Source organism: Helianthus annuus, chromosome 1 (assembly GCF_002127325.2).
Source record: "Helianthus annuus cultivar XRQ/B chromosome 1, HanXRQr2.0-SUNRISE, whole genome shotgun sequence".
Classification (NCBI taxonomy): domain Eukaryota; kingdom Viridiplantae; phylum Streptophyta; class Magnoliopsida; order Asterales; family Asteraceae; genus Helianthus; species Helianthus annuus.
In genome coordinates, this window is record NC_035433.2 from 148,373,346 (window position 1) to 148,398,942 (window position 25,597).

A 25,597-nucleotide genomic window follows, 5' to 3' on the forward strand; every position below is an offset into this window, starting at 1 on the left:
GTTACACGTGTCGATAGATGATTGGCTGACAGAAAAAAGCAAGAAAAAGAGGCATCAGCCGCATTGGGAATAGAGATGGTCTTTCCAAAGACTCATGACTTGGCTGAAATGGTAAGTTGACTATTTTCTTGGCTAAAATGGTAATTTTCTCTTGTTTTTTTCATCGGGTGCCTTGTATGAGCTAAGCTATCATTTTTTATTCTTTTTAGTTGACTACATTAAATATTAATTAGCCAACTTGCATTTATGGCATCATATATCACGAGTAGCTGGATCAACACCATGTAGTGAATGGCGACATTTTACAAGTAGGGGTGTGGAGATCACTGGTGGGACCGTGTATGACTGAAACCCGATCCAAAAAAGTCCCTGATGTAGCGCGTGTTACGGAAAATGAAGATCAACACGTTGATTCTACGTAAACCAACTGGGGTAGTCCAGTTGGCCAGTCCCACCCTTTCTCTTCCAAGAGACCCGGGTTCGACTCCAGTGATGGTCACAAGCCACACACCTCTTCCCAGAGGAAACGGAATCAACTCAGGGCCAAGGGTATTCACCGCCAGGCAGTATTGGGACGGTACTAGCTTGTGGAGTGGGATCACTCCAGCGGCCGGGAGGTCCGTGCAATAACCCCCCCCCCCCGCACGTTGATTCTACGTATACCCGTGTAGTTCTTCCCCAACCCCCAAATTGCAACCCAAAGGCCATGGAATTTGAAATGAAAATTCAGTAGTTTCAAAATTCAATTCTGATTGTTTAAATGACTAGAGGGACATATAAATAAGAACAGCAACTCGAAATGGGCCTAAAAAAGATAACGGGCCAAACACAAGCCAAAAAACAAAATGCCCAAAATACTTAAAAAAAACATAAAAATGCAAATAACTAATGGAAATAAGCGTTTTTTTGGCTCGGACGATGACCCAAGGCGGTTTGCAGCAAGATGGAGCTTCTTCTCACGTTCGTTTCGCCTGGTCGCACGCCCAAAACGGACCCCCGTAGCCCAAGTTAGAGCGATTTTAGTGAAGCCCCTTTTGTTACGCGATCTTGGGCATCCAAATACAAGATGACCCGCTCCTCCACACTTGGGCCCGCATCAGTCCCAAACCAAGCTGAACTGGTATTTTATCAGTTAGGATACACGGTGTGGTGATGGTCCTCTCTTGAAGGATGGTCCGTCACGTAGGCGCCACGTAGATCGGGTGTGAGGATGGGCAAAGAGGATGGAGGTATGGAAATGAGGGATGAACCTAAAATATATGTACATGTCATGGGGAAAAACATACTACTAGTTTGTTTGAGTCTCGGTCGTCGGCCTCTAGTGCTACGACTACGATTGGAGACCCAATCATAACAATGTTGAATGTCGTTAGAGATGAAATGGCTAAACAACAGAGGGGTGACGCCCCATCAAGTGAACTCGGTGGATATAAAGAAACAAATTATTCGCGTACTATGATCGCCGAGGAATATAAAAAGTTTGATATTTTGTGATGGGGTGGAAGTCAAAGAATCGGAATTCCCGATTCTAGCCACCATGGCTCGTGATATACTAATGGTCCAAGCTTTTAACGTAGCTTCGGAAAGTGTGTTTTCTCTTAGTGGCAGGGTATTGTCCATACGAAGAACAAGAACACCAAAATCATTAGAGATGGCAATTTGCGTAAAGGATCAATTGGATGTCGTGGACCGTAGGACGAAGTGGAATTAGAGAACAAGATTGTTGATGAAGAGGAGGAAGACGAAGTAGGGACTAATGCCGAAGACGATTGTACCGAAGTGGCCCCACCAAAGCGAGCCGCAAGTCAAAGGGCCGCACCCTCAACACGTAAATGGTCGATGAAATAAACCGGTTACAATGCAATATGTTTGTATTTTTTTTTTTAATATGTAATTTTTTATTCAAAGTATTAGTGATTGTATTTTTTTTATTATATTAAGTTTTGATCAATTTAAGTTTTTTTTAATAACCGATTCTTACAGTAACTGTTTGCAGCGTTTTTATTGAATTACCCGATGAAACCGGTTCTTCCGAGGAACCGATTACAACCCTACCCGGAACCGGATCGGTTCCAGTAATTATGGTCTAAAACCGGGTAAAGCGGTTCATATCCAGTTCCACCAACACTTATACAAGAACCGGATATGATTAGAAACCGCTTCCGGGTATAAAAAAAACCCGATATGCCAATCTCTACTACGGATGACTAAACTTAATGAAACCGAAAAAAGAAGTAGAAATAATAAAATACTCTGATAATAATCAAAAGATTTGTTTCCGTGAAGAAACACAAATCAATAGGATCACCGGTATTAATGTATACATTATTAATTCCATAAATAAAAGATACGTTTCCGTATCTGTATTCTAGTTTGTGCCTAAGTTTTCCTTCCCAACGGTTTCACCTTCTTTCTGTCCAAACAACACCCCCATTCCACTTCCCTCGATTTCTGATTCATCATTTATCATTCACATCAGGTAAACATCATCTTCTAATGATACGATGTTTCATGGCCATCATGCATGTTGTCTTGTTTATTTCCATTAATTTAGCACTTGGTTCACTATGTTAGTCTTACGGTTAATTTCACTAGCGGGTAATTTGTGAGTATTGGGTTTACTATTTTGGTGACAGGTAACGCAACATATAAAGGGTATGTTCTTGTCTTAGTTATAAATTGTCTATGAAACATTGTCTTGATCACATTCTCTAATTATTTTGGTCTACTGGAATCATCATTCTGTTTATCTCAATCCAAGTGGTACATATCATCTTATTTCAGTTTCTCTTGCATGTTGAAACTAGTGTTTTCAGTCGGGATACGGTAGTTATTTTGTTTGCAGTTGATTTCTTCATTCATTTGTTTACCAAGGAGTTGTATTTCTGTAGGTGGACATGAGCTCTCACGTTCCTCAAGGATCGGGTTATTCAGACAATGGTGTTATAGGAAATTCAAATACTTTAAGCAATACAGGTTGTTTACCTCAGCGTGTTGAAGAAATTAAAGAGAAACTTATCAAGGGGACGGTTGAGTGTATGATATGCTATGATATGGTGAAGCAATCAGCCCGGATTTGGTCATGCTCTTGCTGCTTTTCGGTTTTTCATCTGCATTGTATTAGAAAGTGGGCTGGGGCACTATCTGCTGAAGGGTGTAATTGGGGATGCCCTGGGTGTCGATCGGAGCAGCTTATGTCCTCTAAGGATATCCGTTATCTTTGTTTTTGTGGAAAGAGGCCGGATCCTCCTTGGGATCCGTATCTCACGCCACATTCGTGTGGGGAACCTTGTGAGAAGGAGATAGATTCTGGTTCTAGCTGTCCTCATCGTTGTGTTCTTCAATGCCACCCTGGACCTTGCCCACCTTGTAAAGCTTTTGCTCCACCAAGAGTATGTCCCTGCGGCAAAAAGGTCCTCACTTTAAGATGCTCTGATCAGAATTCTGTTTCTTGTGGGCAGGGTTGCGGTAAACCTCTTGAATGTCTGCGTCATTTTTGTGACAAGATATGCCATGAGTGTCCTTGTGATTCTTGTGAGATCCTCCTCAGTGATGCGTCATGTTTCTGTAAGAAAAACACAGAGACGGCTGTTGTTTGTGGTGAGATGATGGTGAAAGGAGAAGTAAATATAGAGGAAAATGGTGTCTTTTCATGCAGTTTGCCCTGTGGAAAGCCCCTTGCTTGTGGAAACCATGTCTGCAAAGAATCATGTCATCCTGGTGTTTGTAGGGAATGTGATTTGTTGCCAGCAAGGGTTAACACATGCTCTTGTGGTAAAACCTCGTCTTTACAGGAGGAACGGCGCAGTTGTTTGGATCCAATACCGACCTGTCCACAGATTTGTGACAAACCCCTCCCGTGTGGGTTACATGGTTGTAAAGTCACATGTCATCCAGGACCGTGTCCACCATGCCAGGTGATGGTTACCCAAAAATGTCGTTGTGGTTCAACCTCTCGCTCTGTGGAATGTTTCAATACGACCATGGAAATAGACACGTTCAAATGTGACAAACCTTGTGGGCACAAGAAGAACTGTGGTAGACATCGTTGCAGTGATAAGTGCTGCTCTTTTTCAGATTCAAACAATGCTGCTACTCACCCACACTTGTGTTCCAAACCTTGTGAGAAGAAGCTAAGATGTGGGCAGCATGACTGTGGATTACTGTGTCACAGCGGGCACTGCCCCCCTTGCCCCGAGATAATTTTCACTGACCTGACATGTGCTTGTGGAAGATCTTCCATCCCACCACCACTAGCTTGTGGTACGCCGCCTCCTTCTTGTCAACACCCTTGCTCAATTCCTAAACCATGTGGTCACGTGTCATCTCACAGCTGTCATTTTGGGGATTGTCCGCCTTGTTTGGCTCCTATACCAAAGGAATGCATCGGGGGACATGGTGTTCTCAGAAACATACCGTGTTTTTCAAAAGATATCCGATGTAAGGATATCACATGTAATAAACCATGTGGAAAAACAAGAAAGTGTGGAATGCATGCTTGTTTGAGGACTTGCCACCCGGCTCCATGTGATTCTACAACCGGTGCTGTTAAGGCTTCATGTGGTCAAACATGTCGTGCACCACGTAGAGACTGTAGGCACACATGTACATCGCTTTGTCACCCTGAAGGCACATGTCCAGATGTAACGTGTGAGTTTCCTGTCAAAATAACATGTGGTTGTGGTAGAATAACTACAACTGTTCCTTGTGATGCTGGCGGCGACACTAGTGGTTACAATGCTGACTATGTTCTTGACGTATATGCAATCTTGAAATTGCCACTTCAACGAGTTGAAGAAAAAGGCAAGAAGATCCCACTTGGACAGAGGAAGCTCATGTGTGATGATGAATGTGTAAAAATTGAGCGTAAAAAGTTCTTGCAGATGCTTTTGGTGAGGTTAACTTAAATTTTGGGGAGAATCCTGATGTGTTAGGGGACTTGTTCAGACGCGATCCAAAGTGGGTTTGGGCAGTGGAAGAGAGATGCAAGACGTTGGTGGTTGGTAGGGGTAGAGGTGGTGTGAAGGTGCATGTGTTCTGTCCAACGTGGAAAGAGAAGAGAGACGCAGTGAGGGTAATTGCCGAGAGATGGAATCTGTCTATAAGCGCTGCTGGAAGGGAGCCGAAAGGGTTCGTTGTTGTTCATGTTACTCCAAAATCTAAGGCACCCAGTCGGGTGATTAGTGCGAAAGGGTTACATACGCTAACACTGAGCTTTGATCCTTTGGTAGACATGGATCCGAGGCTAGTTGTGGCTTTGTTTGATCAGCCAAGTGATGCAGATGTAAATGCTTTGGTATTGAGGTTTGGCGGGGAATGCGAACTCGTGTGGTTGAATGATAAAAACGCATTGGCGGTGTTCAGTGATCCGGCTAGAGCTGCAACTGCTATGAGGCAGTTGGCTCATGGGTCTGTCTACTATGGAGCCACTGTTGTAAACAGTGGCATAACACCATTATTATCATCATCATCTGGTAATGCATGGGCTTCCTCTGCAGCAAATCCATGGAAGAAAGCTGTTTAAGGCCATTTTATTAATATATATGATATTTATGATGATTTAAAACTCTGCTTCTAGTTGTTTTAAACTTATTATCTTTATGATGATTTTCAACTTCTAATGATGTGTAAGGCCATTTTATTAATATATATGATATTTATGTGGTGATGGTTCTGAGGTGGATGGTTGATTAGAGGGTGACTACCGATTCAATGGTTTGTAGTAATGGTTTTTACATATTTATTGTCAAATTAATATCTTAGAGTCTGAATATATAAAATTTTGTGAGTTACATTACTGAGAGCCATTCGCTCAATCTTTTAACTTGAAAAATCAAATCAATAAATAATTCCGTATAATGCATAAATATGGGGGGTGAATGATTGTTGACGGGTTGGTCATTTGACATATATGAATAATGCAGATCAAAGATGATTCACCTTTGAAGTTAATAAACAAAGATGAATGATTCAAGGGAGATGTAGACCTGGCAAACGGGTCGGGTCATGGGTCAAAACCGGTCCGGGTCGAAACGGGTTCGTGTCAAAACGGGTCAATTAAAAAAAGGGTTGTTTTGGTTCGGGTCGAAACGGGTTCGGGTCAAAACGAGTTCGGGTTGAAACGGGTTCTGGTCGGAACGGGTTCGGGTCAGAACGGGTTTCGAGTCAGGTCAGGTCAGGTTGGTTAAAAAATTGTTTTTTTTTAGAAAATTAATATACATGTTTTTTTTCTGAAAGGTAAGAAAATTAATATACATGTATTTTTTCTGAAAGGTAAGAAAATTAATATACATGTGTGTGAGTTGTAACTCTGTTTGTATAATGTTTGATTATTCAACATAAAAGTCAAAAAGCTGCAAAAACATATTGAATAAAAAATTGATAAAAATAAGCAAATTGTATGGTCCCAATGTATTGTACCCACAGTATATTTTTACGGGAAATCTCGAAACTAGCCAAGAAGTGGTCAACATTTCGAAACTAGCCAAAGGAAACGTCTTGTAGAGACGCTACCACGTTGCTGAAACGTCTTGACAATAGACCAATCACTGGCCACCACGTGTCCGACAACGCTGAAACGTCTCAGAAGTCTTAGCTAAGACGTCTTAACATGGCTTGACATGTTTCCACAAGGCTTCATGGCTTGAGACTTTTCCACATGGCTTGAGCCATAAAATGACATTTAACTCTTTAAAAAATTAACCTTAAATTACGTTAAATATATATAAAATTAAATAAAATAGTTGGTTGTTAGGATTTTTCATATTTTTAAAGTTTTTTTACTTTTCTTAAGTTTTAAAGTCTTTTAGAGTTCTTATACACACATACATACACACCATGTTGTAACACATATGAGAATTTCCAAAGAATAATTTTTCATAATCTTAAAAGTTTTAGTAATTAAAAGTTTTGTAACATAATACGATTACTTAAAACATATTTTCAATTTTTAAACTAATCTTCCTCACGATTTTTAAACTCTTATATCTTTTTTCTACGTTTACGTTTCTTTTTTGCTTAAAAATTACACCATAAAATATGTTTAAAAATCGTGAAGAAGATTAGTTTAAAAATTGAAAATATGTTTTAAATAATCGTATTATGTTACAAAACTTTTAATTACTAAAACTTATAAGATTGTGAAAAATTATTCTTTTGAAATTCTCATATGTATTACAACATGGTGTGTATGTATGTGTGTATAAGAACTCTAAAAGACTTTAAAACTTAAGAAAAAGTAAAAACTTTAAAAAAATATGAAAAAACCTAACAACCAACTATTTTATTTAATTTTATATATATTTAACGTAACTTAAGGTTAATTTTAAAAAGAGTTAAATGTCATTTTAGGGCCCAAGCCATGTGGAAATGGCTCAAGCCATGTCGAAAGGTCTCAAGTCATGTGGAAAGGTCTCAAGTCATTTGGAAAGGTCTCAAGCCATGTGGAAAGGTCTCAAGCCATGTGGAAAAGTCTTAAGCCATGTGGAAACGTCTGAAGCCATGTGGAAAAGTCTTAAGCCATGTGGAAACGTCTCAAGCCATATGAATCCGTGTGGAAACGTCTCAAGCCATGTTAAGACGTCTCAGCTAAGACTTCTGAGACGTTTCAGCGTTGTCGGACACGTGGCAACCAGTGATTAGTCCATTGTCAAGACGTTTCAGCAACGTGGTAGCGTCTCTACAAGACGTTTCCTTTGGCTAGTTTCGAAAAGTTGACCAATTCTTGGCTAGTTTCGAGATTTCCCCATAATCTTACACTTAACACTTTTCTATTTAGTCTTCTCACCCCTCTCTCTTTCTCTCTCACACGTACAAATTGTGAAGAACAAAAAGAGTTGTGTAAATTTTTGTTGGCGATTGTTTCAAAATATGTGAGAATCGATTTTGTGACTGTATTGACTCTCAAGACGAAGGCGGTGGACGTGGGAGAGGGCGATGGCCGACGACGGGACGAAGGCTGTGGCCGACGGCGGTAGACGAAGGCGGTGGCCAACGGCGGTAGACGAAGACGGTGGGCTGACGACCAAGGCGGTAGCTGAAGGAGGCTTAATGTACACTAGCTACAACATGTTTCTCTTTAATCTTCAATATGAATAATGAAGAACCCGTTGTGTTAGTTGCTTGACCCGTTCTAACCCATTATGTTAGATGCCCCAACCCATTCTGACCCACTCATCTAGATTAAGAATTTGTTAGATATCCACCTTGACCCGTCTTTTACTTTTGCCAAACACAAAGGAACCCGGATGTTGAAAAAAATGACCCAAACCTACCCGTAAATGATGTTTCGGGTTATGTTTGCCGGCCCTAGGGAGATGTATGGTAATTTCTATGTATTTTGTACACATGGTAAATTTAATTAGCAAACTGGAGGGACTGTAGGATTTGATAATGGAAAAGTGATGTAGTGCGTGAAGCGATAACAAAGTGATGTAGGTCTTTTCCCAACCCAAAATCCAACCCAAAGGGCATGGAATTTGAAGTGAAAAATTCAGTAGTTTCAAAATTCAAGTCTGATTGTTCAAATGACTAGAGGGACATATAAATAAGAACAGAAATTCAAAATGGGCCTAAAAAAGATAACGGGCCAAACACAAGCCCAAAAACAAAACGCCTAAAATACCTCAAAAAACATAAAAATGAAAATAACTAATAGAAATAAGCGTTTTTTGCCCAGACGATGACCGTAGGCGGTTTGCAGCAAGATGGAGCTCGTTCTCACGTTCGTTTCGCCTAGTCACACGCCCAAAACGGACCCCCGTAGCCCAAGTTAGAGCCATTTTAGTGAAGCCCCCTTTTGTTACGCGATCTTGTGCATCCAAATATAAGATGGCCCGCTCCTCCACACTTGGGCCCACGTCAAAAAGCCTACGGATGTTATTGATAAATGATAAGATGCTGAGAGTGCTCCAGTCTATAATATGCAAACATACCCTTCTTCTCAAGTTCTATTTATTGCTGCAAAAATGAACACACAGGTTTCGGGTTAAGCTGATTCATGAATATCCTGATAGTCTGATACTATATATATGTACGAGATAATGAGATATGATGATGGGCGAACTATCTTTCACATTGCTGTTGCTCATCTTTGAGTGTTCAGTTAAATACAACTCAATTTACTTTAAGAAAACACGCAAAAATGATGTGGTAATCGATACCGTGTTATTGGTTCTTTGGCGTAATCTGAACAAGACTGCTTTTAATAGCTAAAAGCCGTATCTAATACACTAGTGGATGATGTTATATGAATCAGTCGTTAACTTGGATCCATTTAATTCGTGTACGGTAATATTCCTTTTTAATAAAATATTAATTGTTTACATTTTGTTGTCTATAAATGGCATGCCAGCTTTACTTACTAAACGCGTTTGTTAGGTGAAAGACAATAGAAGATGGGGATGCAGTTCGATAAAAATAGTATGATATAAAAATTGAAGGTCAGAGCATCTTCAATGGAATTCTAATAGAATTCTAGCTATTTTTTATTTTATTTTTTTGCAATATTAAAATCGAAGTCAGAGCACCTTCAATGAAATTCGGATGGATTTTTTTTTTTTTTTTTTGTATAAACAGTTTAGCAAAACCTTATCCTCCGTTAATCTACATATTGTAAAATAACCAAGCATTACTTACCATCCAATACCTTCACAAGTGTTTCTATTTATGTAACATGTTTACTCTAACCAGTTCTTTTGCGAAAATGCAGGGTAAGGGAGTCTACGTTATATCCAAGTTCGCCCGACACCCCGGACTTCACGCACGCAGGAATGAGAGACGGAATGAAATTGATGATTACAAGAGAATGAAGAAAAAGGAGTTTGGTTGGTCAATGGAATGGAATCACCTATTCCAAAACGCATTCCATTCCCTCAAAATCATTCCGTCCACCCCCATGTTTTTTTTTCATTCCATCCCCTCTTGCACTTCATCATCAACACAACAACCCACCACCTTCGCCACAACCAACCACCACCACCGACGCCATCGCTGCCACCCGCAACCCGCCACCCGATATCCGCCGCCACTCAACCGCCACCGTTACCACCAACCGCCAATGCCATTCGCTACCGCTACCCACCACCATTGTCAATGCCACCGCTGCCGCCACCAACCACCGCCGCTGCTGCCACCCACTGCCACTCGTCATCGCCGCCACCACCACCACCCATCGCCGCCGCCACCCACCACCGCCACCTATAACCACCCACAATCACTACCACCGACCCCCACCACCACTCACCGCTAATTTTATTCCTTCGTTTTTCTTGCCACAAAACAATATACGATAATAATTAATTCCATTCGCACATGGTAACCAAGCTATAAATGGAATGGTAATGATCCATTGCATTCCCTCGTCCATTCCATGACCTCGTCCATTCCATTTTCTCGTCTATTCCATTACCCCATACCAAACAGATATAGTTGTCCTATTTTACCTTTATAAGTCTATGTTAATTTATTCTAGAAAAAAAAAGCATGTGGATTATATTGGGTTAAAAATCCAACTCTATATAAGTTCACGTCTACCTCCACATTCATGAGGCACAATATATAAGTGAGAAAGAAAGAATTATTTCTTGGTGAAACGAAGACATTCAACTTAGAGAACTAGCTAGTCATACAATTTCAGGTATGTTCAAAAGTCTCCTTGTGCTGTCATGCTACACAGTACTTTGTAGTTATTATTGATATGAATGTGCAGGTAAACAAGCTTACGTCTGAGGAGATGGCAACCCACACAACCGTTACCGTGCAACAGCCACAAGCGTCAACAGGCAATAATCCTTGTGTAGATCAATTATATGGTAAGTGCGGTCGTACAAGGTCATGCATGCCTTTCTTTTCCTTAAATTTTCCATAATAACTGCATAACATTTATCAGTGCTTAGATTTTAGAACTTTAGAATGATTGATTTTAGCACTTAACTACCTTTTGAAGTATAGAACATTGACATGAATAATACTGGAATTGCGTAGGAGGAAGAAGAGATACCATTGTTCGACTGTATAGAGCATCAATAGAAGGAAACTGGGAAGTTGCAAAAGACATCCTTCAGGGCGATGGAGAATTAGTAAAGTATAGAATTACTGAAAATAATGAAACGCCACTTCACGTTGCAGCAGCAGCGGGCCATAGCACCAAGTTTGTGGGAAATCTTGTGAACATGATGAATGACATGGATGACTTTAAACTGCAGAACAGAGATGGAAATACAGCCTTTTGTTTAGCAGCTATCTCAGGAAATGTTAGCATGGCTAAAATTATGATTGAGGATAAGAAGCTGGCACTGCCCTCAATTTGTGGTAGTGACAAAATGAAACCACTCTATCTGGCTGCTTTTCATGGAAACCATGATATGGTGAATTATCTCTATGGTCTTTTTATATCCAATAGACAGATGGGTTGGACAAATGATGACATGGATAACCTTTTGTTGAAATGTGTCCAGGCTGGCATCTTTGGTATGCAAGGGTTCTTTATTAAATTTATGTTAATTAAGAGGGTCACAATTACGTCTATTCTTAATTTTAGTTTCTTCTTCATGAACTGTTCAACTCACTCTAGCATTTGCCAAACCTTTGTAGATGTTGCCATAAGAATACTAGAGGAGAATGATGGACTTCCTCAAGATAAGCATGCATGGAATGTGCTACAGGTATTGGCTCGAAATCCTGCGGCGTTTCATGTTAGAAGTTGGCCTATTATCCGTCAGATCACATCAAGTAAGCATCCTTCAAAGAACATTCAACTCCTTTTAGTGATTACTTTTTGTTATATATAAAATTATGTAATTATGTGTAAATTGGATTTTGGTTCATCTACTTGGTTTCTTATTTGATTGTTACTTGTAGCTTTGGCGTTGATTGGTTTGGTGACCAGACCGGAAAGTAAAGCCACAACATTACTGAAATTACTTTGGGGAAGGATAATGGAAAGGCCTAAATATGTTATTGATAAAATACTCGGAGGCCCCATGGTTGTGGAAAATAATAAGGAAACATACTGACGAGGTGTGACCCGCATCGGTTACCCGACCCGGTTACAACCTTTTACATTAATATAAATACAAAGATTTATTCTAGAATCTTCCATATCTACATGGAAGGTGCACAACTAAATCTCCCACTTTTTGGGAAGATCGTGTAAATCTCCAGTTTATCGGAACGTATCCCGAAATAAAGGAAACCCTAATGGAAAACCTATAAATAGAGACAAATGCGTAAGGTATGATTATCTAATTCCCCTACATCTTCTTCCCACATACTTCTCCCAAGAACAAATACTTATTCTCACGCCGGAGGGTGGCTACAGGAATAACCCCATTCCTGTAACGAGTCCTAACGGTGTTTCTGTTTTGCAGCCACTCGTTCAAGTCACTAATCATTGAAGCTGTTGGTGTTGTTAAGGTCAGTGTTTCTTCATTGGCGCCATCCGTGGGACCATAAGAGCAACAAAGAACTTTATGGCAAGTGATCAGAACATGGCTGGTCAAAGGTTGACAAATAATAACTTGGCGCTGGGGGCGGGAAGCGGAACCACCCCACTATCGTCCCCGGCCGTTACCAGATCGTTAGATCCAGAGTTCGAGGCAGAAGGGCCGCCACCGGGGTTTGATAATATCACCACCGTCTCTTCCCAGGCCGTGGTTACAAACCCTTTCCTCTATATTCCCTCACAAACACCACCTGGGAGGATGGAAGGGACAGGCGGTAGCACCTCTGCCCCAGGGACTGCTGTCTTCTCACAGACTTCGCGCACTTACTCCACTCCAGTCATCACCTCGGCGAGTCCCAGTATCTTAGTATCTGAAACCAATACTCCCCAATACTACCAACCGTTGGTCTCCAATCCAATGCCACCGCTGTATTCAGCCGCACTTACGGCGGCGTTATCTACCCCACCTCATCAGCCGGTCATCATGCCAACCGGAGTAATGAATGCCCCTGTTACACCAGGAAACCAAATGTATTTCCCGGGGTATTGCTACGCGCCCCCTTTTGGGTATCTACCCTCATACGGGGGAACAGCTTATCCGCCTCAGGGAACAGCGCAAGGAAGCTCTCAATCGCCATACGCGGCCTACATGCCGCCGTGGTGGAACTTTCCGACGCCACAGCCAATGTATACCCAAGCGCCAACTGAACCTGTGCACAACAGAGAAAATGCGGTCAGACCCCGGTTGACTCCTTTGGAAAACTCCGGTCTAGGAACAGGTCCCGCCCCGGGTGTGAACATCCCGCCTACACAGCCAGTGAATGTAGAAGATGACGAGTTAACCAAGCCGTACAAACCAGTAGATGCAACATTCCGATCCAAATTCACGCGTAGGATCGCTGAAGCCCCTATCAAAGAAAAACCGAAGATGCCCCAAACAGTCGGCAAGTACGATGGCCTCACTGACCCGGACGATCATCTTAATTTATTTAAGAGCGCGGGGGAAGTGGCTTGCTGGCCCATGCCCCTATGGTGCAAGATGTTCGTACAAACTTTAGTGGGAGCGGCGCGAGTATGGTGGGACAGCCTTCCCACGGGTGAAATAGATAGTTTTGAAGATTTGGAATCAAAGTTCATCCTACAGTTCAGTCAACAGCGCCGACACACAAAAGATAGGAACGAACTACTCCATATCCGTCGTCGAGACAATGAGACGGTGGAAAATTTCATCATCAGATTCAACAAAGAAAGCCTGGCGATACCAGGCGTCACCAACGATTTGGCATGTGAAGCTTTCCTCCAAGGGGTTAATGATGACGAGTTACTGAGAACGTTGCACGGAAGGGACGGGGTACCCCCGACCATAGACGAGATACTGCGGATAGCCAAAGTATACGTTATACAGGAAAAAGCGGTAGCGGCCAGCCACGCGGCTAACAGAAAGAAAGAAGCCCTGAAGAACCAGGAGGAAAAAGATAACCGGGGGACCAAGAGTAAGCACAGGGGAGACCGATATCAGCGAAACGACAAAGACGCGCGGTATGATAGACACCGGAGCTCCTACTCAAGGAATGAGACGTCAAAACCTCGGTCTGAATATCCCAATTTAAGTAAGACCCCGACAGAAATTCTTGCCTCAGAAAACCTCAGGCTCAATCCACCAAAACCACTAAAAGACAACCCGAACAAAGATACGAGCAAATACTGCGAATATCACAAGGGGAGCGGACACGACACTAACGATTGTTTCCAGCTTAAGAAACAGATCGAATATTTCGTGAAGTCAGGAAAATTAGCACACCTAGTGCGAGATATCAAGCAGGGCCCGCCCGTGGTCAAGGAGGAGAATGATAAGGCGGCAGGAAAAAGGCCGCGCGAGTTGAACATGGTTCATGCCGGTATAAGAAGAGGGGCGAAGCGGAGTTTCTCCACGCTCGAACCTTGGATGTTGGCAACAATGACTATCGAACCGCGAATGGAAGATTTACATCTCACCACGGACGCCCTGATCATTTCTACGGCGGTAGGAGATTACCGTATGAGGCGAATCCTGGTCGACACCGGAAGCTCGGAAGATATCATCTACGAGCATTGCTTCGATAGAATGCAACCAGAGGATAAAAAGCTGCTCGAATCAGTACATGCTCCTATCAAGGGTTTCACAGGAGAAAAGGTGGATCCTATTGGTCAAATCACCTTCCCGGTAACTTTCGGGCAAGCACCCAAAGAAAGAACAATACTACTAACTTTCCTCGTGGTCCGCGCCGAGTCATACCAAAATGTGATTATCGGAAGGTTCACCTTGGGAAAGTTAGATGCCATAGTCTCCACGGCGAGAGGTTTTATGAAGTTTCCAACACCGCAAGGTATTGCTACCGTATTCCGCGACAGAATTGGAGAAATATTGGATACCAAACGATGTCGCCAAGGGCCCGCGGGGGCCACAGGACCAGAAAGGTGGGTATTGAGCACACGCCACCCGGACCAAATGGTCACCATCGGCGACACTCTGTCCCCAGAAGTAAAAAGCGATTTGAAACAATTGCTAAAAAGAAACGCAGACATCTTCGCTTTCGAGCACGCTGATATGACGGGAGTCCCTCGCGATAAAGCGGAACATAAACTCGCCACGCTCCCAGGCATTAAGCCAGTCGCCCAGGGTAAACGCAGCATGGCCCCGGATCGCCGGGCAGCGGTCGTTAAGGAAGTACGCAAGTTAGTGGAAGCTGGAATCCTCAGGGAAACACAGTACCATACTTGGGTGTCTAACCCGGTCATGGTTAAGAAACCCGACGGCACATGGCGGATGTGTATCGACTTCAAAGATCTAAACAAGGCGTGTCCAAAAGACGCATACCCGTTGCCCGAGATTGATTTAAAGGTTGACTCCCTGGTGCCGTATCGATACAAGTGTTTTTTGGATGCGTATAAAGGGTACCACCAGATCAAAATGTCCAAAGAAGATGAAGAGAAAACAGCCTTCCACACTGACGTTGGCATCTTTTGTTACACCAAAATGCCTTTTGGGCTACGGAATGCAGGAGCTACCTACCAGAGGCTCATGGACAAAGTGTTCGAAACACAGATCGGGCGAAACTTGGAAGTCTATGTAGACGACTTGGTAATAAAGAGCAGTGAAGAAAAACAAATGTTGGCAGATATAGAGGAAACTTTCCAGCGGCTCAGAGAATACAACATAAAGTTGAACCCAAAAAAGTGTTCTTTTGGGGTGGAAGAGGGGAAATTTCTGGGGGTAGTAGTCACCCGCGACGGCTTTAAAGCTAACCCAGAAAAAATAACCGCCATATCGCGAATGCCTTCCCCCCGAACGCTGAAGGAAGCTCAAGCCCTAAATGGACGACTGGTAGCAATCAACAGGTTCCTAGCAAGGCATGCTGAAAAATCATTGCCATTCATAAAAACGCTAAAAGATTGCCTCGACAAAAAGAATTTCAAATGGACCGGCGAAGCGGAGCGAGCCCTGCAAGAGATGAAACGCTTCATAGAAAGGCTACCCACGCTAACCGCACCTAGACACGGTGAAGTGCTAAAAATGTATCTAGCGGCGGCCCACACAGCAGTAAGCGCGTGCTCATGGTTGAACGGGAAGGAAAACAAACGCCAATATACTACATAAGCCGGGTATTAGCAGGGCCTGAAACGCGCTACCCTACGCTGGAAAAGCTGGTTTTAGCATTGGTACACGCCACGAGGCGATTAAGAAGGTACTTTCAGGCACACCGTGTACAGATCTTAACTAACTATCCGCTACAGCAGGTCCTGCACAAACCGGAGGTCTCGGGTAGGTTGGCCAAGTGGGCTATCGAGCTGGGAGCCCTAGATATCGAATATTAGAAACGAACGGCGGTTAAGGGGCAAGTAATTGCTGATTTCTTAGCCGAAATACCGGAAGGAGAGATAGTTACGGACCCGGTCATCCAAGATATACCAGAGACCAGCACAGCGAGGCAGACTTGGAAGTTGTACACAGATGGATCATCCAGTGGAAAGGGATCCGGGGCAGGTCTGATGCTGATAAGTCCGGACCAAATCAGGCTAATGTACGCCTTACGTTTTGACTTCGAGTGCTCTAACAACGAGGCGGAGTACGAGGCGTTACTAGCAGGGTTGCGAATGGCAAAATCCATGGGGGCAGCTAGGGTAGACGCGTACGTCGACTCGCTGCTGGTCAACAATCAAGTCAACGAAACATATGAAGCAAAAGACGAGGCAATGGCAAAATACCTGGCAAAAACCAAAGAGCTCATGAATTCTTTCGACAAAGTCACACTTAACCACGTGCACAGAGGGAAGAATCAGATAGCGGACGCCTTAAGCAAACTCGCCACCTCCGGCATGGAGAGGGAAGTCAAAGTTGAAACATTACAGACACCCTCAATCGAACCACGGAGCGTTTCCGCTGTCACAATAGAAGAACCCTGTTGGTATACCCCGATCCTACTTTTTCTTAAAACAGGCGAGCTACCCCCCGCCAAGGGCGAAGCACGAAAGGTACAAACGAAAGCGCTGCAATATGAAGTCAACGATGGTGTCCTGTATCGAAAATCTTACTTGGGTCCGCTGCTGCGATGTGTTTCCCCGGTAGAAGCGAAATACCTCGTCAGCGAAATACATGAGGGTATATGCGGTATACACGCCGGGCCTCGAGCAGTGGTCGCCAAAATTCATAGTGCGGGGTACTACTGGCCCGGGATGCACGAAGACGCTGTCAGAGAATTGCGACGATGCCTCAGCTGTCAGAAGTTCGCCCCTCAAACAATTCGGCCCAAAAATAGTCTGGTACCAGTGACATCAGCATGGCCCTTTCAGAAATGGGCTGTAGATATCGTGGGACCTTTCCCACCAGCTCCCGGGAAATTAAGATATTTAATCGTGGCGGTTGATTACTTCACCAAATGGGTGGAAGCGAAACCTTTGGCTAAGATAACGGCGGAAAACGCCAAAAAGTTTCTCTGGGAACACATTGTATGCAGGTTTGGCTTACCACTCTACCTGGTGAGTGACAATGGGACGCAGTTCACGGATAGAATTTTCCAGGAATGGTGCGCCGACCTCCACATTCAGCAGATCTTCACGTCGGTAGCACACCCACAGGGTAACGGGCAGGTGGAGCGGACGAACAGGAGCTTGCTAGAGGGTATCAAAATGCGGCTAGGACACGAGGGAAGCTCGTGGGTGGAGGAGTTGCCACATGTCCTTTGGGCGCATCGAACAATGCCCAAGACTAGCAACAACGAAACCCCATTCAGCCTTACCTATGGAATGGAGGCGATGATACCTGCTGAAGTAGGGTTGCCGTCGTTACGCCGCCTCAAGGTAAACAACAACAATGATCAATCGATGAGAGAGAGCCTGGATTTGTTGGAAGAGAGGCGCGAGGCGGCCGCTATCAGCGAGGCGCGATACAAAAAAGCTCTGGAAAAATATTACAACAAACGGGTGGCCAAACTAAGTTTCAAGGTAGGCGATTACGTCATGCGCGATAATGAAGCAAGTCGAATGGAACCGGCGGGAAAACTGGGCCCTAACTGGGAAGGCCCCTATGTCATACAAGAAGACCTGGGCAAAGGGGCCTATCGCCTGTCCCGACTAGATGGCACGCCGGTCCCGCGCAGTTGGAACATCGCCCAGTTGAAGAAATGCTATTTGTAATGCCTTGCTCCTAACAGCAAGAGTTAATCACCTCCTCCAGCTTACACTTGTAACCCGTGACGGGACTTTTCTCTGTTTTCCTTTTTTGCTTAATGCAAGTTTAATAAAGATTTAAATTCATCTACTACAAAAGTTACCATCGCACAATGAATGCATTAACCGGTAAAAATAAAACCCTTAAACACGAAATATCTTTCATTATAAGTCATAGGGTAACCACAACAAGCGCTTACGGCGGGTATCTTGGTAATAGATACATAAACCGCCCCAAAAATAGATAGGCATCGTCACATATACATAACCTATCTCAAAAAATTAAAAACCAAGTACTTGTCCCTGTTTTTAAAAAACCAAACATAAGGGAACCAAAATACAGAACATGTTCATAAACACCTATTGAGGAAGGCTGGGTGCCATCACCACTGCAGGGGTAGGCACCCCCACCTCATCACCATCGTCTTCCTCCACCCCCACCACAGAGTTGACGGCCAAATGACCAGCTGAGCCACCAACCATTTGGGATACCGAGCCAGAGCCATCCATCTGCTGCCTCCTCGTCCGACCACCGGACTGACGTTGGTATGTCAGACGATATCGCCATTCAGGGTCCACCGGAATTAAACCAGTCAGCACATCAGCCGATAGCTGCACTCCGGGATCCTCCGGTTGAGGATCCAAAATAACAAGGCTTTGACAAGCTCGGTTGGCACGAACCGGAGCAGCATTTGGAATGGGTCGCCTGCCCCTAAGCATCGATCTTGTTACCGGATGCTGTAACATCAACAGGCCATCAGCAGCATCAAGCACCCGAAAGATTTCGGAAAGTCTTTGCCTGTATCGCTTTCTTTCCATTGCACAAACATAACCAAAAATGGAAACGAAGGGTAAATTTATAGCAATAGTTAAAAAGTTTTGACAGTGGTGACATCAGATATATTAATTAAAAGTAATCATCACAAGTCACAGAGCCATATTTTACAAGCCGGCGGTGTCAGAAATCATGACATCTGCATTAATTTAACTGTCAAATCAAAACAGAAAATGGGCACTAAACCCAATTCAAACAGTGTCAACAAGAGTACACCACAAGCAACAAAATGCATAACGGAGTAGTTAGTCTTCTTCAGATTCGTCCGCGGGGTCCAGCATCAGACGCAGAGATTCTATTCCATCCTCATTAACTTTATCCATCAGATCGCCATAACACGGTAAAGGCTCGGTATACGCCGCTTCAAGAGCACTCGCCATATCAGCCTGTAACTTATTCTTGATAGTTTGGAAATCCGGCGGCACTCTTTCCACTTGCTGGCAATCCATGTAACCTTTAAGTACACCGTCATGATGCCCGGATTGGTAGGCAGCGGTGGAAAGACGGTCAATCAGGCTAGTAAAATGGGACGACTCACGCAGATATTCGAACGCCCCCACTAGCCCATTAGTTATCAACCAATTCCTGTCTCCCCGCATAGCCGCTAGCTGGCTGGTCAAATCATCGATCTCTGCATGGGATTGTACCAGCGCGTTCTCCACCTCCTTTAACTTTGAAGACGACGATGCAGCAAGCTTGTTGTTCTGGGTGACAAGGGAGTCACAATGATCCTGCATCTCCTTGAATTTTGCTTCACGCTCCTCCAGCTCTCCTTGCATCAGTCGGACCTTGGTATGGCAAGCCTCTACTTCAGCTGTCAAATCCTGGTATCGCTCCTGAACCTGGGACACAAAGTCAGTGTCAACACGAAATTTTTCCAATTGGGCTGATAACTCGTGTCTCACCTTCTGAGCCTCCGCTACAGCCTTACGTTCTAACTCCTCTTGCACATTTTTCGCCTGAGCCAAAACCCGATCTTTTTCCGCCATATCACGGGCCCATAAGATCCTTTCCTCAGCAAGATGATTGGTCACCCTTCGCAAATCTTCTTCGGCCTTATTTTTCTCTGACAAAAACCGGGCCTCTTTCATACCCGCAGTTTGCAGTTGACTTTCGAGGCGATGCTTGTCATCCCTCAGTTCTTGGATAGTCGCCCGGGCCTCATGAAGTTGGGCGTTATCACGCACCCACCGGCGCCGAATTTCTACCAACCTGCGAGGTAGGGTCACAGAGTCTGATATGGACGAATTCATCAAATCTTCATTATTTAACCCCTCCACATACGCCGCTTCGGCAGGTGGATACGCCCCCTCGATCCAATGTTGAACCACTAGAGGAAAGATCAGTCGGGAGGATTCAGCAATTTTCCATTGAGGCTGGTAACGTTTATCCTGAGCATGAGGATCCCAGCAAACGGTGGGTATAAACAGGTCGTCAATCAAACGAGCACCATCGTCAGCAATACCGCTGCTTGACGCGCGATTGTCACCTCCACCCATGCTAGTCGCCTCATGCGCGGTCAGCGTGGCAGCAGCACTAGTCTCAACACCGGCAAAAATGTCTTTGGGCGAGTCAAGTAAGACTGTGTCAAGACCGCCCGATCGAAGCGGCTCAACAGATACAGCCACCGACGCCGCAGGACCAGGGAGTGGCATGACACAGCTCACAGCGGGACCAACGGAAGATAAAGATTGTGGGCCCATAGACATGCTGACATTACTACCAGGGCATGACGCCGCTATGGTCGACACAATAGTGGATGTCACAACTCCGGATGACACTTCCACGAAGGTACCTGCACCATAAGCCCAGAAGGACGTTATCAATATGAGCGCCAATACGCCATAAGGATAATTAGCAATAGATACCTGGTGAAAAAGCACACGTGGCTTGCACCGCTTGAAACGCGCTCAGAGTAGGTGCTACGAAGATTTTCCTTTTCTTCGAGACACGACCAGGACTGGTCAGGTCGGAGACCAAGGGAACATCACGCCCCGTATTGGGCGTTTCCTCCATTGTGGGCACACTCCCGTGAGTTGCTATGTGTTTTTTGCCAGACGATTTTATTCGGGCAGGTTTTTTCTCTGACGACGCCACGACAGCGATCGCCATGCCCGATAGGGGAGCAATATACGCCAAGGGGTCCGCTGGCACAGCGGGTAGAAGAAATTGCTCCAAATGCACTTTCAGCACATCAGGCTCCCCTTCGTTCAGCATCCGATCGGCGGATTTCAACGCGAGATGACGTGGTGGATCGATAAAGTCAAACATCCCCCACTCCCCTGCGCGAAATAGGTGATTAAAAATAATAATAATGAATACGCAAAAAACACACCATAAAAGTTAACCAGACACGATGATGACAGCATACCTCCATCTTCCCGTTGAAATGAGGGATAACGCTTTATATCCGGCCATAACAGACTCATGCCGGCCATCACCAGTGCACCTTCTGGAATGATGGTGCACTCGAAGGGGCGGCCACATAACTTCACATATAGCGCGTTCGACGTGTACAAATCCTCAGGAGGAGCATCATCCTTCACTTTATCCTTCGGTCCTTTCTCTTGCCAATGCATCTCCCCAGGGATGGCAACGGCGTCCAGATAGAAGAACTTTTTCTTCCAATCTTTGTCCCTAGAACTAGTGGGAATCTCCCTTAGGCATGATACATCTGTATCCCTCCGATCAAACGTAAAGAAAGGGGATTTCCACACAAGTACGAAAAAAGCCCTAAAAACAACTAGTTCCGGGATATGGCCCAGAGCTACGCAGGCATACTCGAATTGTCGAAGTTTTACAAGGCCAAGGGGATGCACTTGAGAAATGTGGATACGGTAGAAATCAAGCACCAATTTCAAAAATTTGGTGATGGGTAGTCGGAAATTGCAAAATTTGAAAAAATCACTGAATAAATGATTTTACCCACCTTCAGGGGGAAGGCAGTATCGGTTTTCGACGGCAACACAGGATTCCACTCAGCCCTAATACCGTAATCATGAACAAGATTGTTGAAGGATGTTACACCCCACTTGCAAAGTAGTACGTCCGTAGAGGCGGCAGTAGCGGAAGACGATTCGTTCGTTTTCGAAGCCATGGAATAGAGAGGATGACGATGGAGTGATTTGGGGAAGATTTCTTGAACCCCCACATAAGGTATTGTCCTTTATAAGCTACGGAAACTTTTCAAATTCAAAAATGTGTACGAACCGACACACGTGTCAACCAAGGGAAAAGACAGCTGTCACTAACATGGTGACCCAACTGTCACATCCTGTATTTTCGCCGTATTTTCCAAAGGTCGTTGTAACAATCATCATGAGTTCACCTTTTTCTTTCTCTCTTAGTCCGACCTAATGGACTCCCTCCATGAGCTCGGACTGGGGGGACATGACGAGGTGTGACCCGCATCGGTTACCCGACCCGGTTACAACCTTTTACATTAATATAAATACAAAGATTTATTCTAGAATCTTCCATATCTACATGGAAGGTGCACAACTAAATCTCCCACTTTTTGGGAAGATCGTGTAAATCTCCAGTTTATCGGAACGTATCCCGAAATAAAGGAAACCCTAATGGAAAACCTATAAATAGAGACAAATGCGTAAGGTATGATTATCTAATTCCCCTACATCTTCTTCCCACATACTTCTCCCAAGAACAAATACTTATTCTCACGCCGGAGGGTGGCTACAGGAATAACCCCATTCCTGTAACGAGTCCTAACGGTGTTTCTGTTTTGCAGCCACTCGTTCAAGTCACTAATCATTGAAGCTGTTGGTGTTGTTAAGGTCAGTGTTTCTTCACATACCCATCTCAAATTCTATTTATTGCTGCAGAAATAAACAACACTAGATTTTTGGTTGAGCTGATTCGTGAGTATCCTGATCTTATATGGAAGAGAAATGATGATGGACAAACAATCTTTCATATTTCTGTTTCTCATCGCCATCACAATATCTACAGTCTGTTATATGAGATTGGTACAATTAAGGATCTGATAACTCCTATTACGGACCATCAAGGCAATAATATCCTTCATTTAGTTGGACAGAATCCGGAGAAAAATGCTTATGAGGACTGGGTGGCTGCTCCTTTTCAGATTCAAAGTGAATTCTTATGGTACAAGGTATACACCAGCTTTCAAAGCTTTCTTCAAAGGTTGTTTGATATGTTAATTTTTCAATGGAAAACTCGTAATTGGTTTTTCGTAGTTGCGGTTGGGATTTGAACCCACATCACTTTGTATACACCTTGATACCGCTAGACCAGAGTTTGCTAGTGTTAGCCATATTGTTCCATAGTATATTTTTTCTTTATTTTGTTTGTATGTTTCCTTTCATTATTTTCTAACTGAGCTTCCCTGAATACTGTGTACTTACGTATTTGTGCATTTACACCATTAAGTATAAGAGCATCTCCAGTGGTTTTAACCCGTGGTATATGTTGCGGCCGATGTGGAGGAGAAAGGGAGGAAGAAATCCGTGGAGACGAGTGCCCACAGATGGCAACTACTAGAAGGACGGAAAAGATGGTGCGTCCATGAGAGAGGGGTTTATCTGCGCAGTTGTGGCGATCCTCTTTGAGATGCTCATGTGATGAATTAGTGAATGAATAATTGTGTTTTCTTGTTTATCGATCGTACTTGTATTCCTTGAAGCTTGCAAATTCATATAGTCATTAATCATATGCTTTTATTTATGTGTCTTAATTGCAGGAACTAGAAGAAATAGTCCCTCCTCCTTGTAGAGAAGTAAGGAATGCAGAAGGAAAAACACCCGAAGAACTATTCAAAGAGAGCCACAAGGATCTAGTTATCCGTGGTATGCAGTGGATAAGTGAAACAATTAATCAATCCATGGTGGTAGCTGCGCTTGTATGCACCATAGGGTTTCCTGGTGGATATGATCAAAACAACGGATTACCTATACTCCTCCAAGACAGACATTTCATTGCTTTTATAGTAATGGATGCCATATCCTTTATCTTGTCTACAAGTTCGATCCTCACATTCCTATCCATCATCCTTTCTCGTCACCAAAGGAACACCGAATTAATGCTTCAAAAATGGGTGATTGGTCACTTAGCACTTTTGACCTCTATACTTGCCATAGTCGTTGCTTTTGGTATCAGCTTTTTCATTCTATATCGTAGCGCATATAAAAGCACGGTGCCATTCATAGTCTACCCAAGTGTTATCATACTGGTGTGTTTATACGTCCCTGTGTACTTCTCTCTTTACACGGACGCGATTAAGGCAATATATAGTCGCAGGTATCTCTTTAGGGCAAAACATATGCTCTACTGTAAAATCTAAAGGTCTAAATGTTTTTGTTAAGATTAGATTTGAATCTGGAGTTCCATGAGAAGATAATTCTCATGGTCATCTGTTACCAATTTACTGATGTTTATGCGAATATTATATATTTTTATTTCTTTTGTAAGTTTGTATGTGTTAGGGTACTCGTGCTATCAATGCAGATTCTCGTTGCCTTTTTTATCTTGGTTCTTCGATTTATCTACTAATTTCAGGTGTCTTGTTTTCATGAGGTGAAAGATGGAGTAGAGTAGTGATGTGATGCTGAAATGGCACAAAATCATAAATGATGAGTACATCCGTAGCCTTGTGGCCATTCTAATGATTGTGTTTCCACTATTGCCTCCGGAAACAATTGATAAACAAAGAAAAAAACTACAGGCAACAATCAAAAGTGTGAGGAACTACTCACGACGGCTTTTTTCTATTTATAGACTCAAAATAAAACATATGTGTTACATAAACCTCTTCTCAAGGTTGTCTCCTAAAATCAAACAAATTTGGCCTCGTCTCCTAAAATCATATAAAAATTTTTGGCCCTTGAGGAGATGCGAATTTTGGCCCTACCCGCAAATCGACACATAATATAAACTCATCAATTATTCAATTACATATATAAAAACTAAAAGGGAAAATGTCTAACCAAGTTTGTTATCTGTTTCAATTAACTCACTGCAACTTTTTTTGTCCCTTTAAAATAATTAAATTTTAATTTAGTGTTTTAATGCTATGTAATTACCAGGTTATCAGGTTACATTTTTTTTCTTTTATTTGTTATTTTTTTCTTTTAATGCTTAATCAAATATTATTTAGATTATGTAGATTTATAAATTCAAAAATGTATACCCTACCAACAACCTGGCGATGTTTCAGAACCCCTCCGACGACCCAACCTTGACCTCTGACGACATAGGGCCGACGACCAATCGACCCTTTGTTTCAAACTCTCCTGACCGACCCTCTATTTCAGACTCTTCGACAACCGACCTTCAACGAGGACGATGACCAGCAACCTTTGCCGAAGAGGGTTTCTTTCTTCGTGATCTCATACATGTGTGTTTTTATGATTGCTTTTTTCATTTTGATCAATTGTTCTTTTCGTTTTGGTTCTGGATTTGTTAATTTATTCGTTTTCTGTTTTGGACTGCTTTTTTCCGTTTCGCGTTTATCGGTTCCCGGAGATAGTTAATGTGTTGGTGGTGGCTAGGAAAAGAAGAAGTGATGATTAATGATTTTTTCTTTTCATGTTTACTGGTTCCATAAGAAAAGTTTGATCAAGTGAATAATTGATGTT

At 43.3% G+C, this 25,597-nt stretch overlaps 2 protein-coding genes and 1 pseudogene across 2 annotated transcripts; all 3 read left to right on the forward strand.

Annotated features, from left to right (window-relative positions):
• Positions 1-1,356: 1,356 nt before the first annotated feature.
• On the forward strand, positions 1,357-7,641 carry LOC110934025 (annotated as a pseudogene).
• Positions 7,642-7,935: 294 nt separating this feature from the next.
• LOC110934015 (ankyrin-2-like) lies at positions 7,936-11,553 on the forward strand. The gene is made up of 4 exons (XM_035989790.1): positions 7,936-8,031; positions 10,709-10,811; positions 10,984-11,469; positions 11,540-11,553. Exons 1-4 carry the CDS (start codon positions 7,936-7,938, stop codon positions 11,551-11,553), a joined length of 699 nt encoding a protein of 232 aa, XP_035845683.1.
• Positions 11,554-12,488: 935 nt separating this feature from the next.
• On the forward strand, positions 12,489-16,079 carry LOC110934201. Its single transcript, XM_022177386.1, has one exon. It carries the CDS (start codon positions 12,489-12,491, stop codon positions 16,077-16,079), a length of 3,591 nt encoding a protein of 1,196 aa, XP_022033078.1.
• Positions 16,080-25,597: the final 9,518 nt, after the last annotated feature.

Coding starts and splice junctions, on each gene's coding strand:
- LOC110934015 (XM_035989790.1), top strand. CDS start 7,936: ATGGCCGACGACGGGACGAAGGCTGTGGCCGACGGCGGTAGACGAAGG. Junction 8,032..10,708: donor GTGGGCTGACGACCAAGGCG/GTAGCTGAAGGA, acceptor ATGAATGTGCAG/GTAAACAAGCTTACGTCTGA. Junction 10,812..10,983: donor TTGTGTAGATCAATTATATG/GTAAGTGCGGTC, acceptor GGAATTGCGTAG/GAGGAAGAAGAGATACCATT.
- LOC110934201 (XM_022177386.1), top strand. CDS start 12,489: ATGGCTGGTCAAAGGTTGACAAATAATAACTTGGCGCTGGGGGCGGGA.